Raw genomic sequence first — 22,294 nt, 5'->3', positions numbered from 1 at the left:
GCATCGGCCATTATGTTGCAAGAATATAGATCGGGCCAATTAAAGCCAGATATAAAAAGATTTAACCTCTGACAGTTTGCCTTACGAACTTTTTATTACGGTACCTGTGTCGATTGTCCCCTCGAAAGTTGGATGGTATGGATCTTCTGGTTGACTAAGAGGTGCTACTCTAGTCAGAAACACACTTTCAGGACTTGAAACAAAACATAGATCCAATAAACGATTTTCGAATATAATTAACTTGCGACAATGATATGTCGAGCAAGCCGTCAATAAAGTCATGCTGTGCTATAGGCAGGAGAATATTTGACTGTTCCTCTGTGGATCACTTAGTGCCTGGTATATTAAAGTCACCTAGGACAACTAGTTGGTCCCTATCGGACAGTCTGTTTGTAACGGATTGGATAGCGGACAAATGGTTAATATATTCAGGAAATTCAGAAGACGGCGGAATGTACGAGCACGTAATATAAACATAGCTATCAGAAAATGACAGCTTTACGCATAAGAATTCTATGTTACGGAACTCGTCAAAAAGTAGCTCCTCTGACGTGAGGGTAGACCTAACAGCAATTAGGACTCCACCTCCCCGCCTGGAGGGACGATCATGCCTGTATACTGTGTACATACCTGGGAAAACTTCGGAGTTAAGTATCTCCGGTTTTAACCAAGTCTCTGTAAACACAATAATATGGGATGCAAAGGAAAGACTATTAGAATACAAATTAGTTAGCTTACTACACAAGCCTCTTACATTTTGATAACAGATAGTGAGACTAGATTTTAGTTTTTTGAAGATAAAGAAGTAGAAGTAGTAGAGGAGGATGGGGCAGTGATCTGGCCACTTGTGGAAAGTTTAATTCCCACGGGCCTTTTTTTTCTATTTTTAATCTTAGCTTCAAACTCTTTCACAATCATACTTTCCGCCCAAAAATCACCAGATCATATGGTTGAGAATAGCTCATTTGGGACAGTTATCTTGAAAGATGAGATGTCCCTAGCATAAGAAAAGTTACATTTTTCCACTTTTATGTTGTCGGCTTTTGTTTTGTCTTGTATATAAGACAGTACATCAGATGATGTTTGATCAGGGGAAAGCCGAGAAACAAAAATTTGTTTCTTTAGTGGAACCACCGAGAGGGGTTTTGGCACTGCAGGTTGTATTTCTGAAGTGCCAACTTGTGCCGGTAGTCCGGACTCAAAATTCCTTTGTGGTGGTAAACAATTCGGGACGGGTGGAATCACCGGTTGAGAAACCAGTGCGGACAAAACGGAATCTGTAGCAATGATATGTATTTTAATAACCTTTTTTTATAGCTGAACAACAAAATATGCGACTATATTATCACTGAAATGCTGCCGTGGAAAAGGCAAGTTGTATATCTCTTTTGGGTGCATTTGCTAGGCGTTCGGTAAATATTCCGTGCCGGAAAACTATAAGGACGATGTCACTTCTTTGCATAAATATAAGCGAGTTCTCAATGTATTTTTAAAGTTTAACACTGTCCTTCCTAGCTCTTTGCCCGTTGAAAGAATTTTTAGTGGCGGGGGTCAGATACTAACACCAAAAAGAAATAGGCTGGGAGATAACGTATTCGAAACCTTAGTTATGCTTAAAAAAATCAATTTATTAAGTAAGTTAATCATACTATAATAGTTTTTGTACGTGTAAATATGAATTGTTATTTTAATTTTAAAAAGTACCGAATACAAAATTTAAAAATTCATAAACGTGTTTTTAAGTATTACCTTTACCTAGGTACACAAAAATTTGAAAACCTTTTACCTTACATAGGTAAAAGGTTTTCAAAACCTTTTACCTTACATAGGTACTTATTTTTTTAACTACCTTGTACCTTAGCTAGGTAAAAATAAAGCTAACCTGTCCCAACACTGAAAATGCAGTTATAAAATGGCGTTTCGTCCCTATATGTATTCTTAAGCAGTAACGTGTGTTCCTTCGCTGTTTAGGCGCTTAGGTGTTCTCGAGACTATTAAATCTAGAAAATTGAGATTAGGCATTTAGATCTTAGTAACGCTTATGTATACCCATACCTTAAACAGAAGTATTAACTGCACCTTTTAACAAAGGAAACGAGCTGCTAATAATTAAAAAGGTAATTGGCAATTTTCAATGGCATACCATTGAAAAAAATAACTATTATTACAGGCCACTTATTACTACACATATATTACTTACCTTAACAACGCTGTGAACTGCTTGTGAATATAACATGCTAACTTCGACAGGATCTTGTGATAGTTCATGAGTTAATTTAAAAAGCCTTTTCTTAAAAACAAATCTATTTTCACCAGACGAAGAGCCATTAGCTGTTTTTTTTGTGCTTGTATTTGTAACTTGTTTCATTTCCCATGCTGAAATTATATCATACAAATAGTCATAACTTTTTATGTGTTCTTCACCGTCTGCACGATTCTGATAAATTGCCCATCCATCAGTAGTGATTAAGTTGAGTTTTTCAGCCAGCTTCTGCACAGCGTCACCAGCCGTATCAGTAGGGTGTACATCAATTGCTTTGGTGCGTGCGTCTAAGAAAAAAAATCTGCACACTATTGTTCCAAGGCGGCGCATAGCCTAAAAAATAAAATAAAATAAACTTTTATAGAAGTGCATGCTTAATCATTCTCATGACTAGACCCGGCAGAGCCCATAGGCGGACGTACCAAGGAGGAACAAGAGAGAACGGTATAGTCGAGTTCACCGACTATCTAATACCCTTTACTCACCTAGTGGAAGTGCGAAGGAGAATTTTTAGCACTGAAAGTCTTTGGCAGCTTGTGGGCGTTAGAGTGTGCTTAAGAGTGGCGTGGAAAAGTGTTTTTGACAAATCGAGAAAAATTTACCAGACTAACAAAAATGTGAAAAAAATATCAAAACATTTCTTTGGGCGTTAGGGTAGGCGTTGCAAAAAGTTTTTTGGGCATTTCGATAGAAATTTACAAGACTAACAACTAAATGAAAAAATATCAACGTATTTTTCTAAAGTGTGGGCGTGGCAGTTTTTGGCGGTTTGTGGGCGTTAGAGTGGACGTGGCAACATGCCCTGCGTCTATGTCTCTGGAGTCTACACGCTGAATCTTAACTTTCTAGCTTTTACAGTTCCTGAGATCTCGACGTTCATACGGACAGACAGACGAACGGGAAGACGGACATGACCAGATTGACTCGGCTATTGTTCCCGATAAAAAATATATACTTTGTATGATCGGAAACGCTTCCCCGTGTCTGTTACATACTTTTCAACGAATCTAGTAGACCCTTTTACTCTTTTCGGAACAAAACGCACTCCGATATGCTAAGGGGATAGGAGGGCAGAGCAGAGTCTCCGAAGCAAAGTACCAAGTCAACAACGGCGCCGCAGTCGGCGTCACCGCCACCAGCAATGTTTCCTCTTATAAGGAGGTAAGCTCGGGCCGGGTTGACCCCGATATTTAAGTTCAACGTGGAGCACTCTTCCTGAACAATCGATCGCGAGCATTCCGCCAAGTAAAACCGAGGTTATAAATCGATATAATGACAGCAATGACATCCTCTTAGGTAACCATCACGGACTCCAGTAGTCCACGCCAGCAAGGACATCCTCAAGAACACCAAACAAGGACTTCAGTATTCAACGGTAGCAAGGACTTCCTCAAGGATATTAATCAAGGTCTGCAGTAGTCAGCCCCAGACAGGATATCGTCAGGATAATTGTCAAGAATAGCAACAACGGGTATCTAGGCTACCCTCTCGCAAGACTCCAGCAAGGCTCCATCCCTAGTATCACACTGTGATCGCGAGGCAAGCCGCCCTTGCGAATTAGTTAGATTGGTTAACCACCGAACGCGAGTGCAACAAAAGCCGATCCCGGCCAATCTAATCGTGATTTTTGCAGTGTAAGTGAAAACTAACGTGGTATAACGTGGATAACGTACTGCACGAGCTTGAAGCCAACCTTCTCGAGCGCCCACAGACAGTAATAACCGCGATCTAGCAGGATCATAACCGTATCCGCGCTCAAATCTCCAAAAATGCAACGACATCCAACTTCCGGGCACCTGGGCGTGCATAAAATTTGCATAAAAACTTATGTATGCATCGGAACATATTTATTTATTTTTATAATTTGGTACATGTCTAAAGTTTTTATTTATAATTTTTTGAAGATGAAATCTAATAGGTGACGTCCCCCATTCGCCATACATAGCGTAAACCGATTTCTGGCGTTTGTCGTGACTCTTGTTAGCATAGCAGGTGTTATGTTGGCGATTTCTTCTTGTATGTTGGTTTTCAAATTATGTAGGGTTCTTGGAAGCGACTGAACCTTGTCGGGACAAAACTTTGCAGTAGTCCCTCTTGAACGGGACCACTCCGCTATGACATCTACTAACTGAATGGCACTTAGATTATTTGTAGAAAAAGAATCAATAAATATTTTTGCTGAAAATGTAGCTCTGTCATTTTAATCGATTTTCTAAGTGAGGTGATTAGTTTGCTGACTTTGTAGCGGCGCCTAAAGATAAATTTTTTTTTGGAAAGCAGCAAGAAGTATGCAGCACCTTTTTGAATTATTCAAGTATCCGAAAATAAGGAAGAGTTTGGTACAAAAACTCAGGCAATTTTATAAAGATTGGCTTTCTGTTTAATTTTTGCGTGAGTAAATTTTCGTACTCTCTAGAGTGAGGTTAAATTTAGTCACAACACCTGAAAATTCAACATTCAACCAACAATTTTCTTTGGAAAACTTCTTGAACTTTCAATTAATTTTAGAATAAAAGCTTGATGCCGAAATTATTTCTCTGCATTGTGAAATTCAATTATGCTGACCGATGCAGTTTGATTGAAGCGCAAGAAGTTGACCATGGTCTCCAAGCGGAAGCTGTATTTTTTTTTTTGATTATTTTGATTATTTATCTTAGCGGGTAGCTAAGCGCTGGCAAAGGCAATGACAAAAACAAAGACAAAGGAAATGCCGCCTAGATTGAAATTTAATTTACAGGTTGGATAACTCTCCCCTTTCTAACATGACGCGTCCCGCTTAATTACGAATTTCGTTTAAAAGTTCATTTAATTCTGTTAAAAATACTTCCTCATTATTTGGTTTTTCTAGTTCTGGCCGTTTTTGTTTGGTTACAAATAAAAAATATCTGAATTTTACTATTGTAATCAAATACAAAATGAATAAAATTAATAATATAAAAGATATTACTTATTTTAATGAAGGGATTTAAAATGTTTATATTATCAAGAGAGAGTTCCGAGTCATTATACAGTATGTAATCGGATAGTTAATAATATGTAAAATGGTTTGTGGTTATGTATTCAAGAATTTTACTTTCTAAATTGGTATATGAAATGTTGTTTATTGTGGTTGTTCCGTTAAATGTTATTAGAAATGACCCATTTAAGTGGGAGTTGTTAACAATATTGTAACCATTTATAAAAATGGCACCGTCCTGGATGATATCTATTTCCATATTTTGTTCCCTTATTTTCCTACAAGTAGATTTTTCTCCATTTAATAATTTGGTAAAACAGGTCTTTTTCCTTACTTATAGTACAGTAATTGTTAAAAAGTTCGGTCTTAAATGTAGACATTTCATAATATGTAATGTCGCATTTTGCGACGTGATTGCTTATTACTAGTTTTCCATCGCCTTTGGAAATCGCTCTAGCATAGTATATTTCGCATCTGTTATAAACTATAGGGTAGGGTATTTTACATAAATTATTAAGAGTTCTTTATGTAATACGATTTTAAACACAGAGATATCCATTAGGTCTGCAATGATTACAGGTCTTAATTCGTGACTTAATATTTCTTTTATTTCTTCAAGGTTTAAAATTTTAGTAAATTTTAGCTAATGTGATAGTATCGATTAAATTTTGCAGGTCAAATGTTAAAAGTTTTAGGCGATGTTTTTTTAATGGTAAATCTCGGTCAATAAATACATGTTTTATACATGAATTTATAATAAATTGTTTGTTATTATTTTCTATTAAGTCATTGATTGTATTTTGAATTTTGACGAAGTCATCATGACCCGGAGTTCCAGCATGGTGCCTAATTCATTATTTCCCCTTTTGGATCTATGTAGATGATATTAACTGTAATAAAATTAGTTCAATAACTTCTAAGTCGTATGTGATTTCCCACTGTGATCTTTTGTTAGTGTCTTTCTTTATGTTTTGTGATTCAACAGTTATTATTTCTTTATAAAAACATAAATTGGTGTCGTGGAATAAATCGCTATAGGATTCATAAGTAAGAACATCCTTTTTGATGTTTCGTGATTGGAGTAATCAATTATTTCTGAAGTGGCTATCATTACGAATGTCATTAGAAGTAACAAGAAATGCATTGTCTGTAAATTTAAAAGAAATATAATATTTTTTAAAACTTAATATTCTACTCTGATATTCTATTATTGATTACTATTTTGTTAGGTAGGTTTTCCTTACCAATCTGTTTTATATTATGTTTTTAGCTTATTTCCTTTCCCATGTTTCTTTTCATAAACAACTTGTCTTACATGATCTTTTTTTTCTTTACGACCTTCATTATGTGTTTCTAACATTTTTTCCTAAGTGTTCTTTAGAATGTTTGGAATGTTTTTGTGTTCAATTTTATTAAAGAGAATATCAAAAGGTTTTAGGTTTGTTGTAGAATGAATACTCTGATTGAATTCTTTTGCGGCTCTAATAATTATTTCAGAATAGTCAATGAGATTAAATTCTTTCTTTATGCAACGAGCTAATTATGTTAATGTGCCCTTTCAACTTGTCCGTTCGAGGTACTGTGTCTGGGGTCTGCGAAATTTAGAGTTAAACCACATATTTGTGCAAAGGATTTAAATTGATGTTTACTTTATTTTGAATTTCTTTTACTATTAGGAATTTTGAATACGCGTCAATACAAGTTAAGAAAATAAGATTCTGCGCGTAATAAATATCGATGTGTAAATTTTCTCCCTCTTTAGTTGGATGCCTGTTATATTTATTTTCGTTACAAATTGTACAATTTTTTATGTATTCCCTTAATTTGGTAAGTAAATTTGGCCAAAAATATAATCTATTGATTTGTTTGTAATTTTCCTCCTCGACAATGTGTTTCTTCTATTATAATCGCCTTATCTTCATTATTTTCCATGTCTTGAAAATATAGTAGAAATATTTTAGTAAAAAGAAATTTGTTAGTAAAATAATTTTTTTAAGGTAATTGAATATGATAAAGATCTTCTAAAGTGGAATTCCTACCGTTATGTTTGGTGGTAGATATTCTCTTAATATTGTTATTACATTTTCTGGCGTATCATATTCGACTATATGTCGTGTCTTGTCAAAAACTCTCAATGACTCATGTATTGCATACCTCCCCGTTGTTAATAACAGTGGTTGTTGATACTTATTTAACGGTTTACGGGTCTCTTGTATTACATTTTCAAAACTACTTTCGGCAGAATGCTGTGTATTTTGATCTGAGCTTGATTGTTCTATATCGCTGTCTGTAATATTATTTAATTTTATTCGAGATAATGCGTCAGCGACGACATTTGTGGTTCCGGGTTTATATATTATTTTTGGGGTGAAACTTTCTATGAAAGAATACCATCTTTTCATTTCTACGTTCGGGTTTTTATCCGAGATTGTAAAAGATAAAGATTGATGGTCTGTTTGTATTTCTATACCGATTACTCCATATAAATAATTTCTAAGATTTTTAAGAGCCCAAACTATGGCTAACAATTCTTTTTTATTTGTGGCGTAAAGTTGTTCGGTTTTATTTAAAGTTTTGGATATGAAAGTAATTGGGTTATTATCCTGTGATAATACCGCTCCGATAGCTACATATGATGCGTCTGTTGTTTTTTTTATAATCTGGTTGGACTAATTGCACTTGTGCTATTAAATTATCTTTAAGTTCGTTAAAAGCTTTTACAGCTGGATCATCTAACTGTATTGTAATTTTTTTATCTCCTCCTAAGTATTATATTTGGTTAAGGGCTTGCCAATGTTTGCATAGTTTCGGACAAATGTTCGGTAATATACAGTGAGTCCTAGGAAACTTCGAAGTTCTAATTTTTTTTTGGAATCGGATACTTCATAATTGTAGAAATTTTTTCAGGACCCGTTTTAATTACATTGTGAGAAACAATATAACCAAGAAATACTGTTTCTAATTTAAAGAATTTAGATTTTTCAAGAGAAATTTTCTTAGTTGCTAGCTGTAAAATATTAATTATTTGCATTAGATCAGTATAGTGTTGTTCAATTGTATTTGAAAAGATTATTATGTCATCCATATAAACATGACAAGTTTTTCCGACTTGTTCTCTTAATAAATCGTCCATTGCTCTTTGAAATATTCTAGGGGCGTTTGTTAACCCAAATGGCATACGTAAGAATTCAAATTTCCCATTATTAATAGAAAAGCCAGTTTTTTCAATATCTCTTTCATTAAAATTTGGTTGAATCCTGATTCCAAATCAATTGTTGAGAAATATTTTTACTTTCCTAAGTTAGATAGTATTACAGACGGGTCTTGCATCGGGTATCTGTCCGATATTGTGCTTTCGTTTAATTTTTTATAGTCGATAACTAGTCGATGTTTTAGAGTTCCATCTTCGTTTTGACCCTTTTTGGGTACTACTAAGACTGGTGAATTATAGGGGCTTCTACAAGGTCTTATTATTTGTTCTTTTAACATTCTATCGATATCATTATTAACGAAATCTGAGACTGGCATAGCATAAGGATATTGTTTGCTATAAATTGCCCTGTCATTGTCAGTATTTATTTCTCCTCGAATATCGGTTCGAAAAGGGATTTGCATATTTATTTTAGAATGCTCCTTTTCAATGCGTCAGCGTTCGAAATCTTTTAATTGATTTGAAATTATTATTAGATTATGAATTTTTTCTTTGTCGGAAAATACAACGACGGCGTGTTCAGGATTTGTGGATCCCGAACTATTAGTTTTATTGTTGACGGATAATTTAACGTCGGAGTGATCAGGATTTTTTAATCCTAAGCTTTTCGATTGTAATTTGACGGAAATAACATCGTCGGCGTGTTCAGGATTTTTTGATCCCAAACTTTTCAATTGTAATTTGACGGAATTAAAATCGTCGGCATGTTCAGGATTTTTCGATCCCAAACTTTTCAATTGTAATTTGACGGAATTACCATTGTCGGCGTGCTCGAGATTATAAGATCTCCAGCTATAATTACTTCTTTCTGCAATAACTGATTCAGTTTTATATTCTATTTGATTGCTAAAGTATTTTTTTATAATATATTCCTTTAATGAAAAGGAATTATTTTCTCCAATTAAACACAAATCGTTTTTCTCTTCATTGTTATAACATTCTAGTTTTTCCTTTTTTCCATTATATTCCAGAATACCTTTTTCTACAACTATTTTAGCTCCAATTTTCCTTAATAGATTGTACCCAATTAATGTCGGATTCTAAACCTTCTATTTCATAAAATATATGTTTCGGTTCAAATATTGTTAGTATATGGTAATATTTTATAATTGAGTATCCATGAACTGTTGATACTCTCTTGTAAATTGGTAATTTTTTTTTATTTTTATAAATTCCCTTTTTGATATAGCAAGAAGAGGCTTCTGTGTCAATTCATATTTTTAGTTGTTTTTTTGTATTTCGGTCTATTCTTGTTATATGAGGCATTCCCCTGTAGGACTTTGATTTAAGAAATGATCCTCATCAATGTTATTTATTCTCATACCTTTCTGGGCTGGTTGACTTACTGTCCCAGTTGCTTCCCTTTTTAATGGGATTTGTGGTTCAATTTTTTGTGCTTGGTTTTGATTATAATTATATCTTTGTGCCAAATTATTATAATTCTGTCTGTTATTATTATACCCCCTGTTGTAATTATTACTCGGACGATAGTAATTATTATTCGGACGATTTTGATACTTTATGAAACTTTCGACTTCCATTGGTTCTGGTGGGAGTTGTACCTTAGAATTGTTATTTGAATTCCAATTATTATTTTGCCCAAAGATCCCGTTTTGCGGCCAATTATTATTCTGGTTGTTATTCCAATTATTATTCATTCTGTAATTATTATTATTATTCTGTCTGGAATTTACTGTATTAAATCTTAAGTTATTTCCCTGACCATTATTTTCATTCCTAAATCCAAAATACCTATTTGCAAATTGGGCACGAAAGTTGTTAGACTCTAATTCTTGACACTTTGCCAAAGCATTTGGGAAGTCTGGTGGGTTTAGTAAAAATAGTGTTTCTGAGATTGAACCGTTCAATCCAGAAATAAAAATTCTAAGGGCGTTGCTCCTAATTGTTTTATTTGTTTCTTTGGTTATTTCGCTGTCTTTTCCATATGTCATTATGGTTTTATCTATCAGTAATGTCCTTTTCTTGTTTACCTCGTTGTAGAATTCTGTAATGGTCATACGTCCCTGCCTAAGGATGCTTAATTCTGATTCGAGAATGTGGATTGGTCTTTTATCGTTATAAATAAAATCCAATCTGGAAAGAATTGCTTGAAAGTTTAAAACTGTACCATGGTTAGTTGGAGCATCATGTGCTGCTCCCATGATTTTATTACGTAGAATTGTTAAAGCGATAAAATATTGTTCGCTTCGAATTTTGTATAGACACATGGCAGTTTCTGCCGCTTCTCTCCAGCCTACATATTGGGTTATTTCTCCTGTGAACTTTGGTTACGATTTAACAACCTGTAGGGTAGTTTCACATTTTATAGTTGGGTCGATTGTTTGGATTTTATAATCTTCCAATACATTTTTGCTTGCGATTATCTGCCCTTCTATTCCTTCAATTTTTCTGGTCACTTCACTCAATTGTACACTTATTAATCGGTTAATTAATTCCATCGTCAGATTGCTGGCGTTAGATATCCCGCCCGCAGAGAGGATTGGTGCTGAACCTCCGGTTGCCATTGTTAAATTAAAATCTTCAAAACTTTTTATTACATTTTCCAGATTGTTTTCTTATATTAATGGTTTAAAAAGATTTTAAATTTTTTTAGACTTTATAGTATTCCTTATATCCTGATCTTGTTTTATTAATTTTTTTAAAGACTTAATATTATTTTATTCTGCTCACGATACTTTTTGTTGTATTCTGCCTTCAGTTTAGTTGTCCTGATTATTTTCTGTTGGGGTCTTCCTTAAAAAATTTTTGTAATCAGCTGTGGCGGGGGATGGCTCTCTGCTCTTCCTTTCTTCTTCGTGTTGATTTTTTATTATATTTTTGGAATATTTTGGTTATAGTTTTTAGTTTGGTTTCACTTGAGTTTGTTGATGAGTTCTGTTTTTGTTGAGTTCTGTTTAGTATCGTGATCTTGTAATTTGTATTAAGTATTCAGTCCACCCTTTTTTTTTTAACTTGTTAATTGGATTATTGCATTAATTAATTTCCAATTAATAATTTTCCAATTTCCATTTTAATAAATTTATTGGTGATAAACTTTTTCACTTAAACAATATTACAAGACACTATTATCAGATTTTATCTTCGATCGTTCTCAATCCGATCCCGAAAGAGACTGACTTTTAGATTCTAAATCCTGATCCAATCAACCTCGGCCAGAAGCTTTTCTTTGGAAAACTTCTTGAACTTTCAATTATGTTTAGAATAAAAGCTTGATGCTGAAATTATTTCTTTGCATTGTGAAAGTCAATTATGCTGACCGATGCAGTTTGATTGAAGCGCAATAAGTTTACCATGGTTTGGTCTCCAAGCGGAAGCTGTATTTTTTTGGAGTTTGATTATTTATCTTAGCGGGTAGCTAAGCGCTGGCAAAGGCAATGACAGAATAAAAACAAAGGAAATGCCGCCTAGATTGAAATTTAAAATTTGTTTATAAACTGGGATAGAGTGCTATGTTTACGGGTTGGATAACTTGCATAATTCACTTATACATTTTTATTTCTTTATAAAACCACATGAACTACCAAATTAAAATGTATATGAATGTATCTTAAAGCAAAGAAAAAAATGAAAAGATATAATTAATGCAATGATATGAAGCTCTATCTTGATCTGTTCGAGGTTTAGCAGCATATGGCTAGCAACTAACACTTTTATATTGAAAATTTTTTTTTATTATATTTGTTTTTAAACCTAGTCTTGCATGCTATGCAAGCGAAACTCTTTAGTCATTTTACATACTCCCTACATATAGAATGAATTAATTTTTGTTATACGCACGCCCATGTATAAATTTTAATGCCACATTAATGAAAACATCTACATATTACAAATGCATATAGTACATTTTTCTTACTCGCCATATATCTTGCTCCCAATTTTAGAATTTTTTTTAGGTGTGTCCTCTATTCCGTAGCCCTACTCTGATGGATGATTCCTTGTGCTCCTACACTGCACCGAATCTGGGATGAGAAGTTTCTAGCAATTGAACTCATGCTAATGATTCCGCAGTTGTAGGGGACAAAGGGGTCACCAAAGCTATGCTCTCAGGTGGGTGACCATAGGTAGGGTGGGCACATGCGACCACAACAACACCTGTGGTTTCGCATTTGCCATTATATTTTCCGTTTTTCGATCCTTAACACTGTCTCTTCTATTTTTTGAATCAATTGTGAAGCTCTTCTTTACTAGCTTTCTGAATGTCGCAGCACGGTTATTACTTTTCTTGATAATAATAAGTTAGTGTAGCGGGAATACGATCTGGCCAATCAAGACCACCACCCCCAAAGCCGACGAGCTAGAAGCCGGAAAATAAAACGTGCCCCGCAAGCTCAGATCGTCCGACAAAACGTGTAACGTTGCACGTTACAGTATTAACTGTTAACTTATTATTATTATAAAGAAAAGTGGTGCCCAACGTATGGGCCTCATTGAATAAAGTACTTATTCATTGGAACTCATTAATAAAAGATTCAAAAATATTCTTTCGTATACTTTTTTTTTTTTTTCAGGTTTTAATTCCCGATTTAAAATTTTTGCTTAATTATTCTCTTTTGCGTTGGAATACAGTAAGAGCAGCATTTAGTTAAAATGTTTAAGGCAAAAATTTACTCTACCATGCTTTGGTGGTCAGGTATCATTCAATTAGCGGAAATAGAATAGAAAGTCAAACTCTGGTTGACATTTTGTCCCAATTGAGATACCACACAAATTGTTAGTGAATCTGCCCCTTACTTGAATTAAAAGATTGAAAATTCGAGCGCTGGAACATAATTGTATTGTTTGCAAGGATTGCTCTATCCGCGTTCAATTTTTATACCCGTTACTCGTAGAGTAAAAGGGTATACTAGATTCGTTGAAAAGTATGTAACAGGCAGAAGGAAGCGTTTCCGACCATATAAAGTATATATATTCTTGATCCGGATCAATAGCCGAGTCGATCTGGCCATGTCCGTCTGTCCGTCCGTCTGTCCGTCTGTCCGTCCGTATGAACGTCGAGATCTCACTACAAACGCTATAAAGTTGAGATTCAGCATGCAGACTCCAGAGACATAGAAGCAGCGCAAGTTTGTCGATTCATGTTGCCACGCCCACTCTAACGCCCTCAAACCGCCTAAAACTGCCACGCCCACACTTTTGAAAAATGTTTCGATATTTTTTCATTTTTGTGTTAGTCTCCTTAATTTCTATCGGTTTGCCAAAAAAATATTTGCCACGCCCACCCTAACGCCCACAAACCGCCATAAGCTGCCACGCCCACACTTTTGAAAAATGTTTTGATATTTTTTCATTTTTGTATTAGTCTTGTAAAATTCTATCGATTTGCCAAAAAACTTTTTGTCACGCCCACTTTAACGCCCACAAACCGCAAAAACTGTGAGTGTTGTGTGTCCTGCGCACTTTCACCATCTGAGTAACGGGTATCAGATAGTCGGGGAACTCGACTATAGCGTTCTCTCTTGTTTTTTTTTAAGCCTGTCTTAGTTATGTAGCAAGCTGGAATACAAATGGGTACGTTTACGAAAGTCCACTGTCCGCGCATTCATAACTATTTCCCTAATTCGATCAAAGAAATAGAACGTAGGTCGAAGTCTTTTGTCTTTTCTATAAAATTTCTCGGTAAAGAAAATATATGGTAATTAAATCCTCCTACATTGCGCGAAACGTCATGCATAGAGTTCAATTTTTATATACAATTTTATCGTTAATAATTAACAGCATTAAAGAAAACGTTAAATTACTGTTGATAGTAAATTGATTTTTGAGAAATACCTCTGTTAATTTTATTTTAAACAATTTATTTTTCGATTTCCCGAGAAAACTGGTGCTGACGCACAGTCAATGTTAGTGCGTTCATTATGTGAAATATATATTAATTCAGTTGCTGAAATCTATAAAACATCGTGCATTCACAATTTTCATAGGAAATGTTTTGCAGCGCATTTTAAAAGTGACAACAAATGTCCAAGATGTAATGCCGTCTGTTTGCCTACAATCGAAACTGCCATAAATCCTGGTGAGGCCATGAATGCTATCGCTTTAATTACAATGAAGCGCAGGCGTCTAACAAGTCTGTCTGAGAAAATGAGTCAACTTATACAGAATTCAGTCATGGACACCATGCAAAGACTCATGATTTCACCTCCTCAGTCGAATTCAAATAGTACACGAGCACAAACCCCGATAGAAAACTCTTCACATGAAGTAGGTTCCGTCTCAGGAATAGAACACCGACAAATCCAAAACGCGGGATCGCTCTTTTCGAATAGATCCCACAATACCGATCTGCTAAATCGTCCCGACAAAGTTGTCCATATTCTTAACGGATGGAAACTAAAGTTTTCGGGAACAGGCTTTTTATCAGTCGATAATTTTATATACAGAGTAGAAGCACGGTAAGTACGGTAAGTACAGACATTGGAGGGAAATTTGTCTGTGTTATGTAAAAACGCCAGTGTTCTCTTTGAAGGCAATGCCAATGAATTTTATTGGCGTTATCACAAGTCGGTAAATGAGATCCAATGAAATCAGTTGTGTGTAGCTTTGAGATTGCAATTTCGTCAGGAAAGGGATGAAGCAGACTACTTCTTTGATAGCATATCTGTGCTGTTAGACCAACTGGAGAATCCTTTGTCACCGCCGAAAATAGTACGTCTTCTCAAAACCAATCTGCGACCCGAGATAAGGCATGAATTATTAAACATTGAAATAAAAACGGTATCAGAATTGAGAGACATTTGTCGAAGACGAGAGATCTTTTTAGAAGATGTGAAGCGTTTGCAAGGACATGTTAAAGGGACAACTTATCGACGAGAAGTTTCTGAACTTTTAAAGGAAAACACAGAAGAAGAAGAAGAATCGGATTCAGACACGTGTAATCGAAGTAGAAACGTTTACTTTAATTTGTTGGAACTGCAACCAAGACGGACATAGGTATCAGGATTGTTTAGCTTAAAGACGTGTCTTTTGTTACGGGTGTGGTGCAAACAACACCTACAAGGCAGACTGCAGTAGGTATTCAAAAAACTGAAAAGGCCGCACGCAGAATTCCCCACCCAAACCGAAGGCTTTGAGTGCGCAGCGCAATCACGGAACGATGATAGATTAAGGATCGATGTACTTTGAGATACATCAGCACACTCAACTCTCCTTCATGGGAAAATTGGCAATTTACCGGATATGTATTCTCTCGAAAGTGTTTCTACTTCCTTATTACGGCGTTCGCCGTTTAGAAGTTGCATTTGGATAAAAAGCTTTTATAAACGCGGTAAAGGTGAGGGCCTCGTAGTGTAGTGAATAGCGCAACTACCTGTCAAACACGTGGTCGTGGGTTCAAACCCCACCCATGACGGGAGCATGGCCACACATCTTTCCTACCAAAAAATGACTTTTCTAGTTTTTAGAAAGCAAAACCATCCAAAATGCCTAATGCAACATTCTTCGGCAACTTCCTCTTGCCCCACCGCCTCACCCCCTCTTCACGCAATATGGAGTAAAGCGGGGTCCCCCCACATAGTTATCAAGCGCACCCTGTGTTCTGCGAACAGCAACCACACCCAGCAGGGCCTGACGCGTTACCAGATTGTTCGCCACTCCCCGATGTCGTTAGGTGGCAGCCCCACCACTGGGATAAGCCGCATCTGGCCAATCACCAGATCGGTCGAAAAACTTAAAAACGATTACCGAAACAAATACGAGAAATAGGCTCTCGTATAAGCCCTAAGTTCCCGAGAGGAATACCAAAGGAATAGCAAAAAAAAACGCGTTAAAGAGTGCCAGATTGCATTAAGCCACATTTGCGCAATTCCCGCCTCACCTACAGATCCTCGTCTTTATTTTCCAATTCGGCTGCTGAATTGAACGGTGTATGGACTGCTAGGCTCAGGAGCGTCAATAAGCTGCATATGAGTTACTTTGACCGCGGAAGTCCTCAACGGAGACGTGGTTTACAAGTCTATAAAAGCAACTGCTTCTATGGCTGATGGCAGGTCACAGCGTATAATAGGAAAATTTAAATTAAATGTAGGATATCGATCCGAAGAAAAGTCTCTGGACTTATACATAGTCCCATCGTTGCAACAGGAACTGTATCTTGGCATGGATTTTTGGAGGCTTTTTAGGATATTCTCCAAAGAACTAGAAATAGCCGAGTTGAATTCCAAAGAGAAAAACATTCCAAATCCTGAGGTCAAAGAACACGCTTTAACACAAGATCAACAGTCGAAGCTAAATCTTATGATCAGGTGTTTTCCCTCATTTGCTGAAGAAGGGTTAGGAAAAACTAACCTGATAATAGATTCAATCGACAGAGGCAACGCTAAACAAGACATTTTCCGGTTTCTCCAGCTGTAGAGATGGAAATGTACGCCGAAATTGACAGGATGTTGAGCTTTGACGTTATAGGAGGTTTATCGTAGTTCCTTGCAGTTTTGAGGGGCATATTGAAGTCCTCAGAGAGATTGCGCTTCAATCAATATTGGCAAAAGTCATTTCTGCATGCGTCGTGTAAGTTATTTAGGTCACATTATTGGAGAGGGTGGAATTCGCGCAGGTCCTGAGAAGGTGTCGGCTATCACGAAATTTCCTATTCCTTAAACTCTTCGCAGTTTAAGAAGATTAATGGGAATGTGTGGGTGGTACCGCAAGTTACCTAACTGTGCAACTCTGGCTTCCCCTTTGACCGAAATCATGACCACCAATAGAAGATCTTCTCTTACTGAGACTGCTATAAAAGCATTCGAAGAACTAAAATCTTACCTCACTAAGGCTCCCGTATTGTGTTGCCTCGATTTCACATTGCGACGCAAGCAAAACTGGAGAAGGAGCAGTGTTAACTCAAACTTCGGAAGAGGGAGATGAGAGACCAGTAGCCTTTATTTCTAAGAAGCTCAACAAATCGGAGCGAAATTATACTGTCACTGAGCAAGAACGTCTAGCAGCAATTGAAGCTCTAAAACATATCAGAGCTCACGCATCTTTAAAATGGGTAATGTCCAACCACAACCTCAATTCTCGTTTGGCTCGGTGGGCTTTAGCTCTGCAAAGATTTAAATTCGAGATTAAGTACAGAAAAGGTTCGCTTAACGTTGTGCCAGATTTTTTGTCGCGAGTAAATGAAGACGAAGTGGCAGCAATTGATATCGAAGAAGGTTTGCTTATTGACCTTAATTATGAGCACTTCAAATCCACCGAATATAAGGAGTGGGTCAGTAAAGTGCAAGCCAACAACGCCAACTTTCCCGACCTAAAGGCCGAGCGAACACACAATGAATATGCGTGGCAGCTTTGGGTCTCCAAAGAATTGGTATCACTAGTAATATCACGAGAACATAATAGTCCTATGGCATATCACGGAGGCATAAACAAAACTATTGAGCGAGTGAGACGATATTACTTTTGGGCTAATTTACTTTACGATATTAAGGCATATATTAATGCTTGTCAGGTCTGCAAATCAACCAAGACTCCCAATCATGTGTTGCGACCACCTATGGGAAAAGCTGTTGAAACTTATCGAGTTTTGCAGTGCCTATTCGTTGATTTTCTCGGCCCCTATCTGCGCTCAAGAAGTGGGAATATCGGCATTTCCGTTGTTTTAGACCATTTTACAAAGTTTGTTTTTTTAAAGCCCGTGCAAAAAATTAAAGCCGAAGTTGTGATAAAGTACTTTGAAGGCGAGCCTTTTATGACATTTGGCGTGCCGGAAACAGTGATTTCGGATAACGGTTCGCAGTTCCGGTCCGAGGCGTTTCAAAAGCTCATGAAGCGATATGATACAACACATACGTTGACGGTCGTTCATTCACCTCAACCGAATACCTCCGAGCGAGTGAATCGATCTGTGCTTTCAGCCATTCGAGCATATGTGCATCCCGACCAAAAAAACTGGAACGAAAATTTGAAAAAAATTTGTTGCTCTTTGCGTTCCTCGAAACACTCGAGTATAGGTACGACTCCGTATTTTATGATTTTCGGTCAGCATATGGTGACCTTTGGCAACACTTACTCTCTTTTGAGGAAACTCAACGTGCTAGAAGACCGTTTATTAGTGTTCGATCGGCCGGACTCATTCGAGATAGTTCGAGCTGAAGCTAAAAAGTGTATGCAAAATGCTCATAATCACAATGATGGTCTGAAATGGTTCAGACGCAATTTTACAGCGCTAAATTTGGTCCGGAAATGCGGCTTGTAGTAGCTAAAAGACATGCAAGGCCGACCGCTGGATAATTATCACGCCAAGGATATTCGACAGTGATAGTGTTTTAGGGGGTATCTGTCTAGGGTATCTTGGATACCTATACTGACTATACCCTAGTCAGATTCAACCGGGTGGGCTTTGTTGCGGCGCCTGAAGATACTTTTTTTTTGGAAACCAGCTAAAACAATGCAGCCCATTTTTGAATTATTCAAGTATCCGAAAGTAAGGAACAGTTTTGTAAAAAAAAAATTGTTTTAAATCGCAAGTTATTGCATCGGATAAGAGGTTGTGAGATCAGATAAAAGACTGTCTTCGCCTTAGTAGGATAAAACAAAAATGAATCAGCTGATCTTGAGTTGCTGTTCGATATCATCTGACGGAACAGTGACCACAGTCTACCAGTGTTCTAGCCTCAAAATTGTTCGGTACGATCTTTTCACTTCATAGTGCCAAAGAGAAGAGACGTCTCGCAATTAGGAAATTTTTGCAACCACGTGAAGGGAAAAATTCCTAACCAAATATATATATATACTAGTGGGCCCTATGCGCTTCGCCGCATTCAGTCTTAAAATTCAATGAAAAATTCCTAGAATTTGTTATATGAAAGTCATTTATTTTATTTGAAAATTGTTATTTTCAATACAAAACATTTGGATAAACTTGTCCATTTGGAGCGAATACAAATAAAGAGTTTGGAATGCCAACTCTTGAACAGGCTACGTATAGCTGCCCATGAGAAAAACACGGCTCTTCCAAATTCAACCCGCATACTTGAAGCGTTTGTCCTTGTGCCTTATTGATGGACATGGCAAATGATAAACGCACTGGGAATTGCAGTCGCTTAAATTCAAACGGCATGTCTGGTATCAATGGAATACGCGGTATTAGGATATTGTAATAATGACCCTGAATCTGTAATATGTAAGACGCAGAAGGAAGAAGAAGAAGGAGGAGAAAGAAGAAGGAAGAAGGAGGATGAAGAAGAAGAAGGAGGATGAAGAAGAAGAAGGAAGAAGAACTAATCACCTTGAACGTCGGCATAAAATTGTCTCTTACAATTTTTGTCGCACCAAAAGAAGTCATTTGAAATGATGCATTGTATTCTTGAATATAAGACAAACAAGAGAGAACGCTATAGTCGAGTTCCCCGACTATCTGATACCCGTTACTCAGCTAGTTAGTGGAAGTGCGAAGGAGAGTCTTTAACACTGACAGTTTTTTGGCGGTTTGTGGGCGTTAGCGTGGGCGTGGCAAAAAGTTTTTTGGCAAATCGATAGAAATTTACAAGACTTATACAAAAATGAAAAAATATCAAAACATTTTTCAAAAGTGTGGGCGTGGCAGCTTTGGGCAGTTTGTAGGCGTTAGAGTGGGCGTGGCAAAAAGTTTTTTGGCAAATCGTTAGAAATTTACATGACTAATACAAAAATGGAAAAATATCAAAACATTTTTTAAAAGTGTGGGCGTGGCAGTTTTGGGCGGTTTGTGGGCGTTAGAGTGGGCGTGGCAACATGAATCGACAAACTTGCGCTGCGTCTATGTCTCTGAAGTCGGTATGCTTAGACTCAACTTTCTACCTTTTGTAGTTCCTGAGATCTCGACGTTCATACGGACAGACGGACATGGCCATATCGACTCGGCTATTGATCCTGATCAAGAATATATATACTTTATATGGTCGGAAACGCTTCCTTCTGCCTGTTACATACTTTTCAACGAATCTAGTATACCCTTTTACTCTACGAGTAACGGGTATAAAAATGGGTCGACGTTGATACCATTTCAAAAATCAGCGAACGTAGTGGATCTGGTGGAGATTCAAATGTTGGCAATTTCACTTTGCCGTTAGCACAGCACATGCCATTTGTTTCATCCTCTTTCTTCTTCCTCAACCTTTTTCTTCTTCGTCTTCCTCCTCCTCCTTTTTCTGAAAACCTGCGTGATTGTTGATGCTTTAGTCTTCTTGCTTTATTGCGTTCGGCTCGTGTATCTTCTATTTGATGAAGAAGAAGGAGGATGTGGAAGTCGAAGGTGGAAGTGGTGAGTTTAACCTCAAATGCACGGTACACATAATTAACACAGTTCAACTTACCACCTCAAAAACAAGATAGAACGCTATAGTCGGGTTCCCCGACTATCTGATACCCGTTACTCAGCTGGTAAAAGTGCGAAGAGAAATTACAACCACCGTTTTTGGCGGTTTGTGGGCGTTAGAGTGGGCGTGGCAAAAAGTTTTTTGGTATAGAGAGTTAAATTTACTTTGCCGTTAGCACAGCACATGCCATTTGTTTCATCCTGTTTCTTCTTCCTCAACCTTTTTCTTCTTCGTCTTCCTCCTCCTCCTTTTTCTGAAAACCTGCGTGATTGTTGATGCTTTAGTCTTCTTGCTTTATTGCGTTCGGCTCGTGTATCTTCTATTTGATGAAGAAGAAGGAGGATGTGGAAGTCGAAGGTGGAAGTGGTGAGTTTAACCTCAAATGCACGGTACACATAATTAACACAGTTCAACTTACCACCTCAAAAACAAGATAGAACGCTATAGTCGGGTTCCCCGACTATCTGATACCCGTTACTCAGCTGGTAAAAGTGCGAAGAGAAATTGCAACCACCGTTTTTGGCGGTTTGTGGGCATTAGAGTGGGCGTGGCAAAAAGTTTTTTGGTATAGAGAGTTAAATTTACAAGACGAACAAAAATGTGAAAAAAATGCACAACATTTTTCAAAGGTATGGGCGTGGCAGTTTTGGGCGGTTTGCGGGCGTTAGGGTGGGCGTGGCAAAAAGTTTTTCTGCAGATCAATAGAAATTTACAATACTAATAAGAAAATGAAAAAATATCAAAATATTTTTCAAAAGTGTGGGCGTGGCAGTTTTGGGCGGTTTGTGGGCTTTGGAGTGGGCGTGGCAACATGAATCGACAAACTTCCGCTGCGTCTATGTCTCTGGAGTCTGTATGCTTATTCTCAACTTTCTAGCTTTTATAGTTCCTGAGATCTCGACGTTCATACGGACGGACAGACAGACGGACAGACGGACAGACAGACGGACAGACAGACGGACAGACAGACGGACGGACAGACGGACATGGTCAGATCGACTCGGCTATTGATCCTGATCAAGAATATATATACTTTATATGGTCGGAAACGCTTCCTTCTGCCTGTTACATACTTTTCAACGAATCTAGTATACCCTTTTACTCTACGAGTAACGGGTATAACAAGCAGGCATTTGTTACAATTTACAATTTATTTATGAACCAAATAAAGTTTGTCTCATAAATTAAATAAAACGAATTGAGCAGAGAAGAAAAATGGCGCTGCATGTAAATAGCGGTTTTCCCGCTTTTCTTTTGACTTTTTCCAGAATTTTGCTCTTGTCCTAGCGGAGCCCGAGACCTTTCCAACGAATGCAAAACCGTTGAAATCGGCTCATGCGTTCTGGAGTTGTAATCATTCACCAAACTTGTTCTCAATTTTTTATATATATAGGTAGATAAAAAAGGAAACGAAAGGAAAATAACAAACAAAGGAAATAGCAAACTCAGGCAATAAAATAAAACTATTAATCACACCACTGTGTGAGGCTGCAAAATAAAAAAGGCCGTTAGCGGATTTGGCCTTTGAACAGCTGCGACTTTAACAAGAGCAA

At 37.0% G+C, this 22,294-nt stretch overlaps 1 protein-coding gene and 1 long non-coding RNA gene across 6 annotated transcripts in view; one reads left to right on the top strand and one right to left on the bottom strand.

Moving 5' to 3' along the window:
* The window catches only part of LOC122620870 (unconventional myosin-VIIa), a 1,106,244-nt gene that overhangs the window by 318,177 nt on the left and 765,773 nt on the right, over positions 1 to 22,294 (bottom strand). For all 5 annotated transcript variants that reach the window (XM_043798541.1, XM_043798540.1, XM_043798542.1 and 2 more), the window contains one exon: positions 2,201 to 2,596. In XM_043798541.1, coding sequence (XP_043654476.1) covers positions 2,201 to 2,596 — 396 coding nt within the window. The remainder of the gene's footprint in view (positions 1 to 2,200; positions 2,597 to 22,294) is intronic.
* Positions 3,253 to 4,395, top strand: LOC122620878. The gene is made up of 3 exons (XR_006326161.1): positions 3,253 to 3,424; positions 3,560 to 4,092; positions 4,256 to 4,395. It is a non-coding gene; the product is annotated as an uncharacterized LOC122620878 (long non-coding RNA).

This window comes from Drosophila teissieri, chromosome 3R (genome assembly GCF_016746235.2).
Source record: "Drosophila teissieri strain GT53w chromosome 3R, Prin_Dtei_1.1, whole genome shotgun sequence".
In the NCBI taxonomy this organism is placed as follows: Eukaryota; Metazoa; Arthropoda; class Insecta; order Diptera; family Drosophilidae; genus Drosophila; species Drosophila teissieri.
Note: the sequence above shows the minus strand (reverse complement) of the source record. Positions and strands in the feature narration are given on the sequence as shown.